This window comes from Gobio gobio, assembly GCF_949357685.1.
Source record: "Gobio gobio genome assembly, chromosome: 5".
NCBI lineage: Eukaryota > Metazoa > Chordata > Actinopteri > Cypriniformes > Gobionidae > Gobio > Gobio gobio.
The window spans coordinates 16,512,374-16,533,823 of NC_137101.1; the positions used below are offsets into that span (position 1 = coordinate 16,512,374).

Sequence of the window (21,450 nt, forward strand, 5' to 3'; positions counted from 1 at the left end):
TTTAGTTCATCATAATATCATCAAAGTATTTCCCATTACTGCACACAAATGATGATGTCAGAACTAAATAAGCCTTTTTCTCACATGGAGAAACGTAAGCTTCAAACATTTAGTATTATGTTACACTTTTAAAAGTTGAAGAAGCCTAGTAATAAAAGCATGTCATCTGGCTGTCTCTTAAGCCTACCTGTCTGTAGTCTGTACAACTATTGAGTCACGAGTCTACCACATAAAAACAAGGAAACAGACATACACAATGGAGAACAATTGTACACTGAAGCTATTCAGAGTCAAATGACGGTACAACAATCGCAGACTGCTCATCTTGGAGTTTTGAAACGCCCAATTCAAATTGAAAGTATTGCACAGAAATGTTGAATTGCAATACTGATTGCAATTTATTGTGTAATCGTTGTGCAGGATGCGATGACATGACATGAACCCTGTTCTGCCTCATTTCAACTACTAAAAGACCATATTTGTACATGCATTTACATTTGTAGAACTGTGAGATATCACAAAATAAAGGTTCCAAAAAGGGGTCAGGTGGATTGAATTTGTGAGGGCCCCTCATGGTGTCTCCAGGAGGGGTCATCATCCCATCATCTCCATACAAATTCAACAGGAGAATAAAAAGTTCGTTTTTCTTATAGAGTAGGCTAGGCATATAATGCTGATAGAATAGTATAGTAGTAGTGAATGTTTTGCTTGGTCTCACCTTGAAAAAGATTCAAACGCACTCACATGGTGATCTTTGGAAAGGTAAAGTAAACGCCCACTTGGTGCTTCAATAGGCTACCCGCACATACGATCGCTGTTCGGCTTTCTCAGAGTTCACTGACTGAGCCAAATCAGGAAATACCTTTTAAGACAAGACAACAAGCCCAGATTCAACGCGATGCGTTCGTGTGATTTTAGTCGCTCGAGCGTGTTAAACACCGAGAGACTTGACGAGTCGTTTTAGAAAGAGCCGAGTGGATGATTTGATTCAGCAGGATGAAAATCTAGATAGATAAAGCGGTTTGTAGGTGAGAGAGATCACACACCTTTAATCATGCCGAGCGCGAAAAGAGACAAGGAGTACAGTTTCGTCAGTCCAGTGGTGAAATACTTACTTTTCATCTTTAATATGATATTTTGGGTAAGTGTTGCTCACTTTTACATGTTTATATTATATTACATTATATATGCACACAATATAGCCTATTATATTACATACCAAAATATAAAACATAGCATACTTTTTTACACTCTCTGGGTTTTAAGAACAAAGAGACTAATGCTGCATAATAGAGCTGCTTTTAACTCCTCACATGATGAGGTTTAATGATTAATATATTTCACCAAATTACTTTTGAAGCTTTTCATATAGGCTACAAACAGAATGAATGATTATCAAGTCAGTGTTTTAAAAGCAACTTGACTTATGTGTATTCATAAAGGCAGACATTCATTCATGATATTTAGGTATGGACAAACCATGAAAACATCACCCATGGGCATGTCTCAACACCAATGTGCATTACAGCACCACAGGCTAGATTCTCTGAATAGCTTGAAAACAGTTCATGACTCATCCTGCAACCTAATCTGTTTGATCTTGACTTGATGTACTCAGTAACACTGCATTGTGCCCCCCCAAAATTGGACCTGCTGCATGATAAGATCTTGCTGGAATAATAATGAGTTCATATTAGACCCCGTCGACAAAACCCTCTTTTGTGAAGTTCTTGATACTGCCAGTTTACTTTCCCAAACTTTTCTGAACTTGAGGCTGTTGCTAAGCAGCGGGTCTCATTTATTCATATGCTGATAGAGCCATGCAGGGTGTTTGGACGAGTGAGGGCCCCATGCTTCTTTTATTTGTTGCCCTGTAGCATTTAGTGAATAATAGACCTAAATGAATAACGCCTCTTCAGAGGGAGAATCAGACACCCAAAATATTTAAAACAGTCTTGGGATAATTACTTCAGATGTTTGCAGAAGGACATCAAGAACGATGTAAATGGCCCGAGTCAGTTGATTTAAGTTAAAGTCAGTTGATTTGAGCTGTTTTGAGTTTACTGCGTGCTTGCTGGTGCAAATATGCACATGCAAATACCTAAGGAGATTTCACGCCGAAAGCCTTGAGAACAACTCACTTTTTTTTTATAATGCTGTATAATACTGAGCAGTAACTACTGGGTCTCAATGCATTATAGAAAATCACCAAACTCAATTCTGCGCTGATACTTTCACCTTTGTGAAACCTTTGAGAAGTGATGCAATTGGCCTGTTAGTGTGTGGGTGTTGGAACACAGGAAATGAGCAAACTAGCATCTTATATCAGTGTCGTGCATATGACAGTTAAAAAAAAGAACATCCATTTTAAATGATTACTGCTTGGAATGGCAAAAACAAAAAATGCATGGAAATGTAGTTTAATTGTACATCATTATAATGCAATATGAGCTCTGAATTATACTATTATAAAATTATAATCTAAAAAGAATTATTATTATTTAATCAATTCAATTATTATTTAACCTTTATTATTTTATCTTGCCATTTAAGTACTTTTCCAATGCAATAAAAAGCTCCTTCAGGTGACGACTAGGAATTATTCTGGCTTTGAAGTGATCTCAGTCTATGACGGACACTGCTTTCTCAGGGAAAAACTATGTGGAGTTTCGGAGTAACCCGATAGCTGTGTCAGAGAAAGGGGGCTACATTGTGTCAGACAAACTGGGACCTTTAGTTGTGTGCGAAACAGAGTGACTGCATCTTCACTTCTTTATATACAATCTGTTTTTCTTCTTCTCATGTACTTTCATTCTCTATATAAAAGTATGTCAAAACCGCATACATTTTCCACTTTGAAATGTCAGGTGGTTTTTTTTCTCCCACAATGCAGTTTGAGGTAAGCAACAGGCCTTTCGCTTCAACTTGACAACAGAGTCTTTACTTAGTCAGGCCTTTTACACACTTACCCCCTTTTTATATTTATGAAAACTGATGAATAAGGATGTTATCCAGCCACACCCTGTAGAGGAATGACATTGACATCAGATTTATCCTGTGTTTCTATACAACATCTGTTCTAACAAACAGACTCACTCCTTATCTTTCTTTTATAGGTAATTGCACTGGTCCTGATATCTATTGGAGTTTATTCCAGGATAGTTAAACACGGTAAGTGTGTTTACTTGCAAGACCACTGCTTGTTTTACAGCAGAACAGTTTATATCCTCAGATATCTGTATTTATGTAGCTTTCTTCCGAGACATTTCAGCTACTTTATATGGTGATGCTGCTAACATATGCAGTGTTTGGTGTAGAAGCAGCAAGTAAGGATCTTACATATGTTATATCATAAACTTGCCTTATGCTTGCCTCACGTTAGTGCCCAACATAGCCATATTATCGTACACATTCACTTGACATTAAAGGGATAGTTCAATTCTGTCATCATTTACTCACCCTCAAGTTGTTCCAAACCTGTATGAGTTTCTTTGTTCTGCTGAACAGAAAAGAAGATATTTTGAAGAATGTTTGTAACAAAGCAGATAGAGCAACCATTGACTACCCTAGTATTTTTTCCCCTACTATGGTAGTCAATTGTTGCTCTATCTGCTTGGTTACAAATATTCTTCAAAATATCTTCTTTTGTGTTCAGCAGAACAAAGAAACTCATACAGGTTTTGAACAACTTGTGGGTGAGTAAAGGATGACAGAATTTTCCTTTTTGGGTGAATTTTCCCTTTAAAGGTTTAGGCAGTCTGATATTATAAAAGCAATAATTTTCAGTAACCAGTGTCATGCCATTGTTGAATTTCAGCTAATAATTGATTCCACGATTGAAAGTGTACAGTAATACATTAGTTACCGAGATAAAGCGAATCTTTTGTAGGTAAAATTACATACACTACCTGTCATAAGTCTCTTATGCTCAGCAAGTTTGCATTTATTTGATGAAAAATAAAGTAAAATCAATACCGTGAAATATTACAATTTTAAATAACTGTTGTCTATAATATATTTTAAAAATGTGATTTATTCCTGTCTTCAGTGTCACATTATCCTTCAGAAATCATTCTAATATGGTGATTTGTTGCTTAAGAAACATTTATTATTATTATCAATGTTGAAAACAGTTGTGCTGCTTAATATTTTTGTCTGTGATACACTACTATTCAAAATAATTAATACTTTTCAGCAAGGACACATTCAATTGATCAAAAGTGACAGTAAAGACATTTTTAAAGATTTATTTCAAATAAATGCTGGGGGGGGGGGGGGGGTTCAATTCATTGGAAAAAAATCAAATAATCTTGGTTTCCACACAAATATTAAGTAGCAAAAACAGTTTTCAGCTAATAATGAGACCCATTATTAAAAATTGAGCAATTTATAATAATTGAGCACCAGAATGATTTTTTAATTATCATATAACACTGAAGACCGAAGTAATGGCAATTACATGTTAAACAGTGAACAGTTATTTTAAATCATAATAATATTTCACAATAACACTTCTTTAACTGTACTTTTGATCAAATAAATGCAAAACATTTTTTTTAACTATTTCAAATGTTCTATCCTTAGTGTAAGTATGCCACAAAACTGTCGCTATATATCTATCTTTTCTGTCTCTGTTTTGCTCAGCGGAGACAATATTGGCCTGCCTGACAGTGGATCCTGCTCTGTTACTGATGATAGTGGGCATTCTCATGTTCTTCATCACGTTCTGTGGCTGTGTGGGTTCTCTGAGGGAGAACATATGCTTACTACAGACGGTCAGTAATAAAGCCAGCTGCCTGATCAAAAGTGTCACATCAGGACAGGACTGTTTCTTTGGCATTTTTAGATGATTTTACAGAATGGTACATCAGAATTTGGCTACATTATACACAAAAAAAATGGTGCTATATAACACTGAAAGTGTTTTTTGGCTCGTAATCATGGTGCTAAAAACACTTTTGGTGCTATTAAGCATTATATCTTTAAAGGTGCTCTACTACAGCACCTTTGTCAAATGGTGCTATGTAGAACCCATAGGAGGTGCCATATTACATATTATTTCTGCCGCAAAAATGGTGCTAAACAGCACTAACAGTGGTTCTTTGGCTCGTAAAGAACCTTTAAAGGGGCATAACAGGTTCTTTGTACAGCAGTGGTGCTATATAGCATCTTAACCACTCCAAAGAGCCACTGAAGAACCGCTGAAGAACCATACAGGGGCTTAACAGGTTCTGTATATAGTAGCTTTGATTTATAGCACCTCTGTCAACCACTGAAGCACCAAGATTTGGTGCTATACAGCACTTAAAGGTGCAGTGTGTAGTATTTATGAGGATCTATTGACAAAAATGCAATATAATATACATAACTATGTTTTCAGTGGAGTATGTTATGTTTTTATTACCTTGAATGATCCATTTCTATTCTGCATACACCGTGGGTGGTTTCACTTACAGTGAAACTGCCATTTTGCATCGTCATGCTTCTACAGTAGCCCTGAACCGTCCGACGAACTTCTCTACAGAGCGCTAGTCTCTCTGCTCTCTCCGACAACAACAATTTTGTTGGGAGGGGTGAGTGTTTGGGGAGTTGCAATTCACAACCTCACCACTAGATGCCGCTAAAATTCACACACTGCACCTTTAAAGTGGTTCCCCTATGGTTACAAGCAAAAGAACCACGTTTAGTAGTATAAAGCTCAATTTTTCTTTTAGAGTGTACAGTCAAACCAAAAATTACTGTGGACTACCAGTAAAATTGATAAAAAAAATTATTCAGACACTTTGACCTGGCCATGTTTTGCTTAAGTGTTTTTTTCTTTAATTGCTAATGCGACCTTCTACACCACAGACTGAACAAAATTAAGCATTGCTTGACCTAAATTGGTATTATCTAATTGTGTACTTAAATTTAACAGTGTAATCCATTACATACCTTTCTATCAAAGTTATCTGACATTACCAAGATTAATTTGTTCTGACACATTTTAACTTCTTGTCATATTTTATTACCATTTTCTAAACTATAGCGAATAAACTGTGATAATGTGAGAAAATGTTGAAGGTGTCTGAATACATTTTGGTTTGACTGTATGTGCAATTTGTGTTTTTGAATCAGAAAAATAGGATGCGCCCCCGCTATAGTACATTTTTAATCAAGACAAAGTTGGTCATAAGTGGAGATAAAACTACAAACAGAATCAAACAAGATACATTTTACATAGAAAATGTCAAATACAAAGCAATCCCTAATAGCAAACTCTAATTCCCCTGCAGTTCTGCATCATCTTGACTATCATCTTTCTGCTGCAGCTAGTGGCTGGTGTTCTGGGTTTTGTCTTCTCGGACAAGGTAAAAAGCATCATGAATGATCAATGCAAGCTTGAATATATCCATTTTTAGAGCTAATGTGAACTGCTCATTTAAATCAAAATTGTTCCTTTTATTTGTCGGATTTACCTTTAATTCGTCAGATTAAAGTATAGTATTTCAGTGCACTATTAAATGCCCCTGTCTTTGTGAAGGCTTTGTATAAACAGGCATAAGTGCAGTATTTAAACAGTCTGGACATGCTATAACGAAACCCCTTAGTCCCAAACACACTGGATTTTTAGTTGACACGGTGCGCCCTCTACTGTCTGCCACCTACTAGTGTAATTAGCTAACAACAACAATTGACCAAAAGTATCATCTCTGTAAATGGCCATTCTAATAAATCTGACACACACAAAAACCCCATTGTTTTCAATTAACGTTGTGCATTACAGGCACGTGGCAAAGTAACAGAAATGGTTGACAATGCCATCAAGCATTACAGGGATGATTTAGACCTACAGAACCTCATCGACTATGGACAAAAACAGGTCAGGGTTATGTATGTATTTAATGTATAACAATAGTTTGAAATGGCTGGTATTGATGTTTTTGTTTTATGATATGATCAGTTTAACTGCTGCGGAGGGGTCTCTTACATGGATTGGTCTCAGAACATATACTTCAATTGTTCACAAGAGAACCCGAGCAGAGAGCGCTGTTCTGTTCCCTTCTCCTGCTGTCTGCTCTCCAATGTGGAGGTGAGAATGGGCCTCCAAAAAGATGTTTTTCATTCAATATTTTATATCTAAATGTTGAATATATATATATATATATATATATATATATATATATATATATATATATATATATATATATATATATATATATATATATATATATATATATATATATATATATATATATATATATATTCAGTTTTAGGGATATAAAGACACAAAAAGGATGTTTGTACTTTTAAATATTATATATGTAATATATATTCAATAATATATATTGACATTTGAGTGTATTAAAAAACAATGAATTGTTAAATATTTAAAATATATTAATTATAAATATTTTATAAATAAAATAGTTCATATATTACATGTTATTGATAATATTGTGGTATGTAATTAATATTATAAAAATATTAATAATATATTAAATGTCCCTCTCTTTTGCCTTTTGTCTGTTTTGTCAGACTGTCATAAATACCATGTGTGGTCATGAGATGCAGGTGCATGATTATCTTGCAGCTAGTGCCTTCATCAATACCAATGGCTGCATTGATAATGTGGTGAACTGGATCCATAGTAACCTGTTCCTGTTGGGAGGCATCGCACTGGGCCTGGCCATCCCACAGGTACCCCATGACATGGGATAAGAGGGCAATCTGCTTATAGTCGACATGAAAGGGAAGTTGCGATAGTCTTTTCTTCCCTTGTGACATATAGTCAAACCAAAATGTATTCAGACACCTTCAACATTTTCTCACATTATCACAGTTTATTCGCTATAGTTTAGAAAATGGTAATAAAATATGACAAGAACTCAGAGTTAAACTGTGTCAGAACAAATTAATCTTGATAATGTCAGATAACTTTGATATAAAGGTATGTAATGGATTACAATCAACCAATCAGCTTTCAGCTGTTAAATTTAAGCACACAATTAGATCATACCAATTTAGGTCAACCAATTACCAAGCAATGCTTCATTTTGCTCAGTCTGTGGTGTAAAAGGTCACATTAGCAATTAAAGGAAAAACACTTAAGCAATACATGGTCAGGTCAAAGTGTCTGAATAATTTTGGTCCCAAATGTTTATTAATTTTAATGGTAGTCCACTGTATGAAGAATTTTTGGGTCTAATATGTCACAGTTTACTTTATTTTGCTATCCTCGCTTACATAAATGAACTATAGTGTCCTGCACCCACTAGTAAAATGTTTCTATCTATCTATCTATCTATCTATCTATCTATCTATCTATCTATCTATCTATCTATCTATCTATCTATCTATCTATCTATCTATCTATCTATCTATCTATCTAAGCATCTAGATTTAGTTTGAACTGACAGCCTGTTCTCTTCTCTTTTTCAGCTGGTTGGGATCCTCCTCTCTCAGATCCTTATTAATCAAATTCGGGATCAGATTAAACTTCAGAATTACAACCAACTACATCGCTCAGACCCCTGGAGCTGAAACGGGCGAGAAAAAGACAATATATGCATTTCTATAGGAAACTCATTGCTGCCTGGAGTGACTGACATGGACTGGCTTTTGAATAAGAAGTCTTAAGAACAGGCAGTAGAGTGGTGTTTTCAGATATAAAGTCATTGTATATTTTATGAACGAGAATGTTTGTATGAATAGTGTAAGCACACTTAAGATCAATAGGTCAATAAAAGATATTTTATGAGCAGGAAATTTCAGTTTTCGAGGAGTGTTATCCTAGCAAAAAATGATAATAGTCTGATATTTATTGATTTCCATTTTTTATTAAAATTATGTTGGCAGATATCATGAGCATCTGAGGTCAAATACTAAGTATAATTTGCTTAACACATTAATTTAATAATGAAATGTATTTTTAACAAGCACAATACATTTAAAGAGCATTGGTTTTGTAACATTATCCACTAATCAACTAAATATAAATACCATTAAAAAAATTTAATATATGTATTTTTTATATTAGTATTAATTATATAATATATAAACAAAATGGAACTTAAGTTTTCTGCTCTGTATTAATATTGTTATTAGAATTAATAAATATTTATATTTTATTTGAACAAAATGTATTATTATTATTCACATGTTATAGGGATGCAAATACACATGCAAACACTCACGTAATTGATTCCCCATTTCATTAGCCAGTGTTGCACATGGATGCTCAGGGATTTTATTGGTGGTAAGTTTAAGTCTAACACGTTACAAAGACGCATTCATAGACATGGTAGGAAATGCATACCAGGTGCAGTGCACTCAGCAGCGAAACCAAGAGTGCAGCGTATTGAGAACAGCCGAGAGCCGGTAACTCATGAGGCTTTTATCCAAAACTCATTTGGAAATCCAAACAGACAGTGTGGCAGACACCTTCAGTTTGTTAATGTTGTTTAAAGGCCAGTAGGGCCAATGAAATGTGAAAACGGTATTTTAAACAGGTATTTTATGACAATGTATAGGAGGAAGGCAATAGACTGTGCGTGTGTAGAGAGAGAGAGCGAGACTTTGGGCCAGGTTCTCCCATTTGGAGCTTGAGTGTGTGTGTGAGTGTTTGTGTGTGGTCCCTGGTCTGTGCCTCTCTCTGACTCATTCTACAGCAGCCATGTTAGACAGGCTTTTTAAGGAGGCCCTGTGCTGGGAACATGCAGCAGAGCTTACCAACCACATTGACACCAACAAGTGCTGCTGTCTAATTCTGATACACCAAACTACACAAAGTTTATTCTCCTCCCTTGAGAATTCATTTTCGTTTCCATCGCAACGGGCCAAATTGGGAATAAGATGAAAAGAAAATAGCGATTTGAAACGATTAAATGAGAAAAACTCACAATCACTATAAACACACTGCAAAGTGCCCTAAAGGTGCATCACCAACATAAAAGTCTTGTTTGTTTTGTGTCTACACCACAAGATTTCACTCAGATTGACACTCCAAGTAAAACAATTGTGTATTACTGTCTATCCTGTGCATTGCGTTCTTCACTACACAAGATTTTTAACCATCATTACACTTGTGTAGCCATATATATACACTCACCTAAAGGATTATTAGGAACACCATACCAATACTGTGTTTGACCCCCTTTCGCCTTCAGAACTGCCTTAATTGTACGTGGCATTGATTCAACAAGGTGCTGAAAGCATTCTTTAGAAATGTTGGCCCATATTGATAGGATAGCATCTTGCAGTTGATGGAGATTTGTGGGATGCACATCCAGGGCATGAAGCTCCCGTTACACCACATCCCAAAGATCCTCTATTGGGTTGAGATCTGGTGACTGTGGGGGCCATTTTAGTCCAGTGAACTCATTGTCATGTTCAAGAAACCAATTTGAAATGATTGGAGCTTTGTGACATGGTGCATTATCCTGCTGGAAGTAGCCATCAGAGGATGGGTACATGGTGGTCATAAAGGGATGGACATGGTCAGAAACAATGCTCAGGTAGGCCGTGGCATTTAAACGATGCCCAATTGGCACTAAGGGGCCTAAAGTGTGCCAATAAAACATCCCCCACACCATTACACCACCACCACCAGCCTGCACAGTGGTAAAAAGGCATGATGGATCCATGTTCTCATTCTGTTTACACCAAATTCTGACTCTACCATCTGAATTTCTCAACAGAAATCGAGACTCATCAGACCAGGCAACATTTTTCCAGTCTTCAACTGTCCAATTTGGTGAGCTTGTGCAAATTGTAGCCTCTTTTTCCTATTTGTAGTGGAGATGAGTGGTACCCGGTGGGGTCTTCTGCTGTTGTAGCCCATCCGCCTCAAGGTTGTGCGTGTTGTGGCTTCACAAATGCTTTGCTGCATACCTCGGTTGTAACGAGTGGTTATTTCAGTCAAAGTTGCTCTTCTATCAGCTTGAATCAGTCGGCCCATTCTCCTCTGACCTCTAGCATCAACAAGGCATTTTCGCCCACAGCACTGCCTCAATCCCAGTAACTGAGCAGATTGTGAAATACTCAGACCGGCCCGTCTGGCACCAACAACCATGCCACGCTCAAAATTGCTTAAATCACCTTTCTCTCCCATTCTGACATTCAGTTTGGAGTTCAGGAGATTGTCTTGACCAGGACCACACCCCTAAATGCATTGAAGCAACTGCCATGTGATTGGTTGATTAGATAATTGCATTAATGAGAAATTGAACAGGTGTTCCTAATAATCCTTTAGGTGAGTGTATATTGAATTGACAACATCATGTTCCTCTCTTATCACTATGAAAGCCTGTTTCAAAATTATGAGATACAAAGTCATAATTATGAGATAAAAAGTCAAACGTAAGAGATACAACGACATTATGAGATAAGTCAATTATGAAATGAAAAGTTGAAATTTTGAAATACTTAAGTCTAAATTATGAGATAATTATGACATAATCGTGATATCAATTTTTTATGTTTATGCCATAATTATGACTATTTATGACATAATTAGAATTTACCAAGTTATGTGGATCTGAATAAAGGCAAAATTGACCAAAAAAGTAAATTAGAGATATTTAGCAAATAAGATATATAAATATTAGGGCTGTCAAAAGATTAATATGTGTTTGCATAATATATGTGTGTGTACTCTGTTAATTATTATTTATATATAAATACACACACATTCATGTTTATATTTAAGAAATATTTGCATGTATATACTGTATATACATTTATATAATCTATAATATATATAAATATAAATGTTTTATATATCAAAAAATATTATTTTTTTCTTAAATATATTCATGCTTGTGTGTGTATTTATATATAAATAATAATTAACAGAGTACACACACAAATATTATGTAAACACAAACTTTTATTTTGGATGCGATTAATCGCGATTCATCTTTTGACAGCCCTAATAAATATATATTTATTTATGTTACATAGTAAATAAACAGTATTTTATCATAACACTTTCATAACACTCTTTTAGTACACAACATTTCTCTCAGTCTTTATTTATCATGTAGCTCGAAGAAATAAAGGCAAATATCCGCAAAAGGCAGAGGGTAAATATGATCATATTAAGGTATGAGAGAAGCATGTAAATATTCTGTAGGCTGGCATGGATTGCTTTTCCCCAGCATGAGGGGGATGGGAGGGGAGCAGAAGTTTTTGTTATTTGTGTGTGTGTGTGTGTGTGTGTGCGCGCACCCTCTCTGTGCATACCAGAGACAAGAAAAAAAAAACAGATTCTTGTGAAAGTGAAAGACATGTTAGGATCACTGGATCTCAGGTCTCCATCCGATGAGCAGATTAGTTTTGACAACATTTCTCGCACTCTGATTTTGCTGTAAACTGGGGGGCGCGGGGACGCGCTGAAGGGGGACGGAGCGCGCAGCCCCGGGATCAAGTTACAGTCCCAGTCCCAGACTTTTCAAGGCAACATTTTTTTTCCTCCATCACAAAAGTGGGGGATGGTGAACGCTATTTGGTGTCTTCCCAATTTTAGAGTAAGGAAAAACGGAGCTGAGCTAAACTTTTCGCTGGAGCTTAAAAAGAAACTTTTGTTTACTACTTTTACGCGGCGCATTTGTATGATGACGAGATTTTCAGTAGTATGTGAGCGAGAAAAGAGGCATAAAAAACTTTGGAATCGGACGAAAAGACATTTCTTTTAACGGGGGAAATGTCGATTCAGGAATCTAGCAAATATCCACACGTTGGCTTTGTTTGAAAGCTTCAAGCGCATCGCGCACGGGTGGAGAACGAGAGTTTATTTGGGAACATTTGATGAAACATCGCTACATTGTTGCGCCTCCAAGATGTCCTCCAAGCGCCTCTGCTCCATTGTTGGAGGCTTTTGGATGCTTTGGATCTGGGCAGCCACCTCTATGGTCGCTCGGGCGGTCATCTTGCACCCAAATGAGACGGTATTCAACGACTTTTGTAAGAAATCAACAACTTGCGAAGTGCTAAAATACAACACGTGCCTAGGTTCACCTTTGCCGTACACACACACTTCTCTGATTCTGGCTGAAGACTCAGAAACTCAGGAGGAAGCCTTTGAGAAACTGGCCATGTGGTCTGGTAAGTTACAGTTTTATTATAAAATGCACAAATGCAGTGAAATAGCTTTTTGAAAATGCATGTTCCCCTTTGAAGTAAATTACAATATTTTAGTTATTGTACAATTGAATAAAATTGCCATGATTTTTTCGATAGTAGCCTAGTGCTGAACACAATTTTTTCTCGGCAAATTGGTTGCAGAACATAAATAATATTACGTTTATTAAAATATTTTGGTGCACATATTAGACAAACGTAGTTATTACAAATTATTAAATAATAAAAATACATGCTTAGATGACTTTTGCATCAGTTATGAACGCCACCCTGTTCTTAATGTTCTCATGCACCACCTAATGAGCAATCCACCCTTTTCCTGTCACATTCACACCTTAATCCCAAAGTTCTTAGTATTGTTCCTGAAAGTCCATTGCCCATGGGCCATTTCCCATACATAAACAAAAAAAAAACTTCCAGAATACTACTTTGACAAACTATTAGTAATTTTAACCAGACAGCCAATGAGAATTAGACACTATTTTCTCAGACAATTAACGTCTGATCTCTCAATCTCTTGTGCCCAGGGTTGAGAAATGCTCCTCGCTGTTGGGCCGTCATTCAGCCATTGCTGTGTGCCGTTTACATGCCAAAGTGTGAGAATGGAAAGGTCGAACTGCCCAGCCAACACCTATGCCAAGCTACACGCAAACCTTGCAGTATTGTGGAGCGGGAGAGGGGCTGGCCCAACTTCCTCAAGTGTGAAACCAAGGAGCAGTTCCCTAAGGGTTGCCAGGTAAGTCATTCATTTCCGTACGCTCAAAATGGTCTGGATTTCCTGTCATGTGACCAAATTGACTTTTGACATTCAGAATGAGGTCCAGAAGATCAAATTCAACACATCAGGACAGTGCGAGGCTCCCCTTGTCAAAACGGACATCCAGGCAAGTTGGTACAAGGACGTGGAAGGCTGTGGGATCCAGTGCAACAATCCCCTGTTCACGGAAGACGAGCACTCGGACATGCATAGCTACATCGCCATCTTCGGCTCCATCACTCTCCTATGTACCTTCTTCACACTGGTAGGTCTTCGTAATCTCAGGCTGGCTGACTTCCTGGTATGCAGTATTTTGACAGACATTAGCTCACTTTTTGGGCTACAGTCTTTAATTTGGAATGTTATTCCCGTTTACAATTTACCACAGGCCACATTTCTCGCCGACTGGAAGAATTCCAACCGTTACCCCGCTGTGATCCTCTTTTACGTCAACGCGTGTTTCTTTATCGGAAGTATTGGATGGCTCGCTCAGTTCATGGATGGAGCCCGCAAGGAGATTGTGTGCAAAAGTGACGACACTATGCGGCTTGGAGAGCCATCGTAAGTGTCAAGCCAATGGAAAATCCACTTTTCAAAATTTGAGTCACGCTGCATATTACAAATATTGACTGTCAAGAACATTTGATAGCCAAGGAAATAATTGGACTGAACAATAATAAAAAAATTGTCGCTCACCAAATATTTCAGTATGAATAATGCCCATTTTCCATGGCTTATTTTTCTCTAGGTCCACCGAGACGCTGTCATGTGTGATTATCTTTGTCATTGTGTATTACTCTCTTATGTCTGGGGTCATTTGGTTCGTTATGCTGACTTATGCCTGGCACACATCATTCAAAGCCCTAGGCACTACCCATCAGCCTCTGTTTGGAAAAACGTCCTATTTCCACCTGGTCACATGGTCTATTCCTTTCATACTGACAGTTGCTATACTGGCCATTGCAGAGGTGAGGCTACTCTTGTCATTTTTTTTTTGCATGGTTAATATCAGCATATTCACAGTGATTATTTTGAATATATGAAACTATGAAATATTCCACAGGTGGATGGAGATTCAGTAAGTGGCATTTGCTTTGTCGGCTATAAGAACTATAGATACCGTGCAGGGTTTGTTCTGGCCCCTATCGGGGTGGTCCTTGTCGTTGGCGGCTATTTCCTGATACGAGGTGAGAGAAATATTTTCATTTTGTTTCACAGTTGCCGTAAAGAGATATGCCTAGATGCATTAATCTATGTGGATTGATACAAGAATCTCGTTTTCCAGGGGTTATGACATTGTTTTCCATTAAGAGTAACCACCCGGGGCTACTCAGTGAAAAAGCTGCTAGTAAAATCAATGAAACCATGCTGAGGCTTGGTAAGTTTGGGTTTCCTCTTTAAATTCTTTGTACATTACACAGCATGAAATGCTCTCATCGAAAACAAAATGAAAAGCACACCAAATTATGACAGTACAAATGTCAGTAATAGGTAAGTTATTATACTGAGGCTATTGTAATACAATTATGGTATTTAATCTATCTATCTATCTATCTATCTATCTATCTATCTATCTATCTATCTATCTATCTATCTATCTATCTATCTATCTATCTATCTATCTATCTATCTATCTATCTGTCTGTCTGTCTGTCTGTCTGTCTGTCTGTCTGTCTGTCTGTCTGTCTGTCTGTCTGTCTGTCTGTCTGTCTGTCTGTCTGTCTGTCTGTCTGTCTGTCTGTCTGTCTGTCTGTCTGTCTGTCTGTCTGTCTGTCTATCTATAATTGCAATGTTTTAATTTTTCAGGTATATTTGGATTCTTGGCCTTTGGTTTTGTTTTGATCACTTTCGGCTGCCATTTCTATGACTTTTTCAACCAAGCTGAGTGGGAAAGAAGCTTCAGGGAATATGTACTGTGAGTCCTTTTCTACAATACTTCTATACAAAAGACGCGTTTCCACTGCAGGAACTTTCCCCAGGAACTAGGGACTTTGGGGTGGTACTCTGTGTGTTTCGACCGCAGGGTCTAAATGAAGTTCCGGGTAAATATTTCCCCCTCAGAAAGTCCCTGCTCGGGAGGTAGTACAGGAACTTTCCGGGGTGGGACTTGGGTGCTGAACATGCTGATTGGTTGACTCCACGCAGCATTTTTTTTCAACCACCATTTTTAAAATCTGTTGCAGTAAGAGTTGTTTGCTATTCGAATCAACAATGGAGTTCAAAAAATACGACCGATTGACCGACGACGAGGTTCAGGCTTTATCAAGCTTATATGCGGAGGATGAAATCCACCGGGAGCTGTAAAGTCGCACGCTGTCCTACATCACTACTGTGCCTAATCTTCACGGTACTTTAGACTGCGATGGAAATGCAGACAGCAACAGGTCTAGGGGGAAAAAGTTCCTGGGACAAATTGTTCCGGGTAATTTCGGTGGAAACGCAGCTAAAATAGCATTTTAGAGACAGGGACAATCCATGTCTAACTTTACCTACCATACAGTGTTTTGTGGAGCTATTAGTGCTGTCATGTAACAAATGTGTTTTTTAATACAGATGTGAGGCTAATGTCACCATAGCTCACCAGACCAACAAGCCAATCCCAGAGTGTGCCATCAAGAACAGGCCAAGTCTTATGGTAGAGAAGATTAATCTCTTCTCAATGTTCGGCACTGGCATTGCAATGAGCACATGGGTTTGGACGAAGGCCACAATCCTTATTTGGAAACGTACCTGGTTCAGGTATTTAACAAACATAAAAAAAAATGTATTTAATATGTAATATTTTGTGTTATAATAAATAAAAAAAGTCTAATGAACTATTTTATTTAAATTCTAAGAATCATTGGACGAAGCGATGATGAGCCGAAACGCATTAAGAAGAGTAAAATGATTGCCAAGGCATTTTCAAAGCGAAAAGAATTGCAGAAGGATCCGGAGAAAGAGCTGTCCTTCAGCATGCACACTGTTTCTCATGAGGGACCTGTGGGTAAGCACCTTTGTCAACTTTTAGGAGTACGCTAGAATATTGAAAGCTAAAAGACATGCCACAAACTGTCAACCAGTCATATCTGAAAATGTTTTTGCTTCCTATATAAGACACAAATAACTATCATACTTTTTTTTTTAACCCTTTCAGCGGGTATCAACTTTGACCTGAATGAACCATCAATGGAAATGTCTTCTGCATGGGCCCAACATGTGACCAAGATGGTGGCTAGAAGAGGGGCAATTTTACCGCAGGATATCTCAGTGACACCCACCGGAACGCCTGGTTAGTGCTCTAGTTCTTAAATAATAATTGATTAATGTATAATCAATAGTTAAAGGGATAGTTCACCCAAAAATTAAAATTCTGTCATCATTTACTCACCCTCAAGTTGTTTCAAACCTGTATGCTAAACACAGAAGAAACACAAAAGATATTTTGAAGAATGTGGGTAACCAAACAGTGAAAGTAGCCATTGACTTCCATAGTATGAACAAAATACTATGGATGTCAATGGCTACCATAAACTGTTTATCTTCATTCTTCAAAACATTTGTCTTTGTGTTCAGCAGAAGAAAGAAATTCATACAGGTTTGAAACAATCCTAAAACTATCCTATCTAACTGAAGGCAAATAGCAGAATTTTTGTATAATTTATTAACAATAATAAATAATTTTATTATAACGTTTACTGTGTAATAATTATTATATTTACTACAGTAATTAATTGCATTTTCCCTTGCAGTTCCACCTCCAGATGAAAGGAACAAACTTTGGATGGTTGAAGCAGAAATTTCTCCTGAAATGATGAAAAGAAAGAAGAAGAAGAAAAAAAGAAGAAAGGAAATGCGGCCAATGGGTTCTGCAGCGGACGAAGGGAATCCTGCCTACCACCGGAGGGAGTTTGGCTCCAGTGCAGTGCCGCGCCTTCCAAAACTTCCTAGTCATCGGAGTCTGGTAGCAAACCTGTGGGAGAAGCAGCGACAGCAGCAGGAGGAACAGGATATGCTACCTGGAGCCTTCCCAGAATTCAGGCCTTCGTGTCCTATTCCTTATCAGGAGAGGTACGGTGGGTTGGGATACTTGCGCAATAAACCCTCCAGCCTCCCCCTTGCCAATCCCCTGACACTAAGAGATAGTGTGCAAGATGACTTCCAGCAATCATCATGGCAACCTAATGGAGTTTTCCGGCACCTTGGACCGGAGGCTTCTGTGATGGATGCTGGCAGGACTGCCGTTGTGCCACGGGCAGATGCCAGGAGGGGTGTACCAATACACTCCAGAACCAATTTAATGGAGGCTGAGCTATTGGATGCTGACTCGGATTTTTAAGTCTTGGAGTTGTTGGTGCTCATTTTGTGCATAAAAGCAAAAGGTGCTGGATACTCATGCCAAACTATGAACCTGGAGCAGGAGTGAACTGCTGTGTCAGCTCCGCTTTTCTAAAGGATATTGCTTTTTTTATGCAACCCTTAAGATATTACGAATTTGAACTGGATTTATGAAACATTATTAACAAGTCATAGACATTAGTGAGAATGGATTGCCTAACATCCCGCTTGTGATTCTGCACTTTTATGGTGGCAATTCATATTGTTCAGTTTGCCAAGTGGGCTAATATGTTTGGAAACAGGTTAGTGTTTATTTAAGAATGCTGCATAATTCAGATCTTGGCTTCGAGGGTAAGTGTGTAATTTCTGCAGCACTGGAGTCACCAAATGGAATCGCAAAAAAAAATAACCGACAAACTGATCAAACAGGTTTCCCCATCTGTCATTGGTCACTTAAACGGATATCCCACCCAGAACACACGCCATTGGTTGAGCCAATGCTGCTGTGTCGGCATTTTCATAAATAGACCATTTTCAGATCACTTGACCTCTAGGTGACGCTGTGACCAAATTTGGCATTTGCCCTTAGATCATGGTGCTGATGAAGTGTACCAAGTTTCGTTTCGATAGATCAAAGTATTGTTGAGATACACCCTCTCATTTAATTTTGGATCGACATTGTTGACTTTGCTTCAGTGTATCTTTTGAGCCAAGGTAAAAATAAAAATTCTGTTCAGGCATTTATTTGTGACTCAGTCCAGCGATCCAATTTTGGTAAAAATGATCAAACAGATTTCCGCGTTAGCCATGTCAGTAAAAATAATCCATTGATTGAGCCAATGTTGCTGCCATGTTCAAACAAACACACATTCAGTGTTCACACTTTTCGGGGGAATCAGTGTTTTTTTTATTAAAAATTGTCCTCACATATTACACTGAGATGTGTAAAAGTTTTTTTAACACATTGGTCTGAAAGAAAACCAAACAAACAGTCTGTATTGTATCTGTTTGAGAACCTCACAATTGGACATTATTGGCCACGCTTTGATAGGCGTAAAGAAAAGGAGCTGACAAAAGTGCTGTTTCGTCAGAAAAAGAGAATTTATTCATAGATGTTATTGTTACTTTTTGTTTTGAAAAAAATTGCCTGGTGCAATTACAAACAAGTCCACCTCTCACTCAAAGAGTAAGAGAAAATAAAGGGCATTGTTTTTGTTTGTTTAAAAAGTATTTTTAAAATTTTAGCTCAAAATGCCAATGGTTATGTAAGATTCTGTTTCCATTGACAATTATTTCTGTACAGTGCTATTACAAAAACTATTTTTGTATTTTCGATCATTTTTTCTTCCGCCAGTTTTATTTTATATTATTTTAAACTGTACATACTTTAGATCACATTTTGTTTCTTACACCCTTAGGAGTGATTTTTCTTATACACATACAGATTTGTTTCTCTGTGTGCATTTTGTTTGAGATGTTAAGCTTATTGACGCTTTTTATCTTTTTTGCCTAGATCGTTATCAGTGGAAATATTAACAAACAAAAAAAAGCAGCTGTGCAGCATTTTTATGACAATTTGAAGCTGTTCTTCAAGAATGTATTTTAAGAAAAAGTGTTTAATGAAGATGCGTGTGCTCTGTGACTGCGACGATATATTTTTCCCCATCACTGTTGCTGTTATTCTCTAATAAGAGCCAGTAGGCCCTCGTCAATACTCTTTTATGTCAGTATTTTCATGTGTTTGTGTGTATCTTTGCTGTTTTCTGCCAAAGTTTCATTCTATTGTATATATTTGTAATATTGACACACCATTAATAAATAAAATGTACTGAAAATGGGTAAAACAAAAGGATTCAGATTATAAAATGTTCAATGCTTCAAGGTTACTTTTATTATACACCTGAAAAAGGAAATTGTTTAGTGATTAAATCAATTTCATGTCACTGAGAGTATATTTTTTTATTTTGCAGATAGATGGTGCATCTCTACTCCATAATACAAAAGACTATTTAGTAGTACATAAAGATGAAAGATATATCTTTCTCTCATTGTTATTCCTGTACTCACAGATACTTATAAAGCTGAATCATAATAACATTCAATCAGCTGATAGCTGGCAGTGTTTTGAAAGAGTGGTCATATTTGTACATAGTTTATATACAAATAAACACAAAAAATATGTAATTGTGTCTGTGTTACTGTTCATTCTCAAACCAGTGAGATAATATTTAGATTATATTTACTCCATAAAATAGATTGAACAAAAGTGTTCTGCTTGCGAGTGTGATTTTGATTATACCACGGTTCAATAAGCAAAAAGCTAATACTGAGTTGCTAACTTACATTTTAGATGTCATTTAGTCTGCTTTTTTCCCCCACCAATAAAGTTTTAAACAAAGCCACATCTAATGTAACCATCGCATCTTTGAGAAATACATCAGTGGTGTTTTATTGCTGAATGAATCTGTGTTTTTGAAAAAGTCGGCTAAGTAAATGATTCACGTCGCCACATTCAAAGGGATAGTTCACCCTAAAATGAAAATTCTTGAAAAACCATTTACTCACCCTCAAGTTGTTCTAAATTTGAATACATTTCTTTGTTCTGCTGCACACAAAAGAAGATATTTTGAAGAATATGGGGAACTAAACAGTTGATGGACCCCATTGACTTGGGGAAAAAAATACTATGGGAGTCAATGGGGTCCATCAACTGTTTGGTTACCGACATTCTTCAAAATATCTTTATGTGTGTGTGTGTGTTTGTGTGTGTGTGTGTGTGTGTGTATGTGTGTGTTTAGCAGAATAAAGAAATTCATACAGGTTTGGAACAACTTGAGGGTGAGTAAAGGATGACAGAATTTTAATTTTTGGGTGAACTATCCTTAACCTTAAGAAAAAAGATCCCTGAAAATCACAAACTGTATAATATAAAATGGAAAAACCTATCCCAATATTATTCACATTATTCATCGTATAATTTCCTTCTCAAAATATTATGACTCTAAATCAGATTTATGTTTTACGTGGCACTGAAACTCCGACTTATTTTAAAAATAAAAGTATTATTATTATTATTATTATTATTATTATTATTATTATTATTATTATTATTATTAATCGCATTAGTAGTAGTAGCTATACTGTAGGTTATTTGCTATCACAAAATTAATTCAAAATCTTCAAGACAGGGAAAGAGAGGCAGTGCTGAGAAGCGCGCTCCCATCAGGTCTCGGTGACGCGCACAGGCAGTGGCT

At 36.9% G+C, this 21,450-nt stretch overlaps 2 protein-coding genes across 2 annotated transcripts; both read left to right on the forward strand.

Moving 5' to 3' along the window:
• The first annotated feature begins 820 nt into the window (after positions 1-820).
• On the forward strand, positions 821-8,983 carry tspan33a (tetraspanin 33a). The gene is made up of 8 exons (XM_079816367.1): positions 821-1,141; positions 3,117-3,171; positions 4,645-4,775; positions 6,276-6,350; positions 6,767-6,862; positions 6,944-7,072; positions 7,519-7,680; positions 8,422-8,983. The coding sequence occupies exons 1-8, from the start codon at positions 1,055-1,057 to the stop codon at positions 8,521-8,523; spliced, it is 837 nt and encodes a 278-aa protein (XP_079672493.1). The 5' UTR covers positions 821-1,054; the 3' UTR covers positions 8,524-8,983.
• Positions 8,984-12,219: 3,236 nt separating this feature from the next.
• smo (smoothened, frizzled class receptor) lies at positions 12,220-20,383 on the forward strand. Its single transcript, XM_079817241.1, has 12 exons — positions 12,220-13,086; positions 13,650-13,858; positions 13,935-14,144; positions 14,268-14,440; positions 14,628-14,847; positions 14,943-15,066; positions 15,165-15,257; positions 15,686-15,794; positions 16,433-16,618; positions 16,717-16,865; positions 17,016-17,150; positions 17,611-20,383. The coding sequence occupies exons 1-12, from the start codon at positions 12,822-12,824 to the stop codon at positions 18,195-18,197; spliced, it is 2,460 nt and encodes an 819-aa protein (XP_079673367.1). The 5' UTR covers positions 12,220-12,821; the 3' UTR covers positions 18,198-20,383.
• The last annotated feature ends 1,067 nt before the right edge of the window (positions 20,384-21,450 follow it).

What these genes read in the sequence shown, in the direction of transcription:
- tspan33a (XM_079816367.1), top strand. Translation starts at nt 1,055, where the DNA reads ATGCCGAGCGCGAAAAGAGACAAGGAGTACAGTTTCGTCAGTCCAGTG. An exon ending in GTTTTGTCTTCTCGGACAAG is followed by an intron (nt 6,351 to 6,766) that starts GTAAAAAGCATC and finishes TGTGCATTACAG; the next exon opens with GCACGTGGCAAAGTAACAGA. An exon ending in TGGGCCTGGCCATCCCACAG is followed by an intron (nt 7,681 to 8,421) that starts GTACCCCATGAC and finishes TCTCTTTTTCAG; the next exon opens with CTGGTTGGGATCCTCCTCTC.
- smo (XM_079817241.1), top strand. Translation starts at nt 12,822, where the DNA reads ATGTCCTCCAAGCGCCTCTGCTCCATTGTTGGAGGCTTTTGGATGCTT. An exon ending in CGGCTATTTCCTGATACGAG is followed by an intron (nt 15,067 to 15,164) that starts GTGAGAGAAATA and finishes CTCGTTTTCCAG; the next exon opens with GGGTTATGACATTGTTTTCC. An exon ending in GACACCCACCGGAACGCCTG is followed by an intron (nt 17,151 to 17,610) that starts GTTAGTGCTCTA and finishes TTTCCCTTGCAG; the next exon opens with TTCCACCTCCAGATGAAAGG.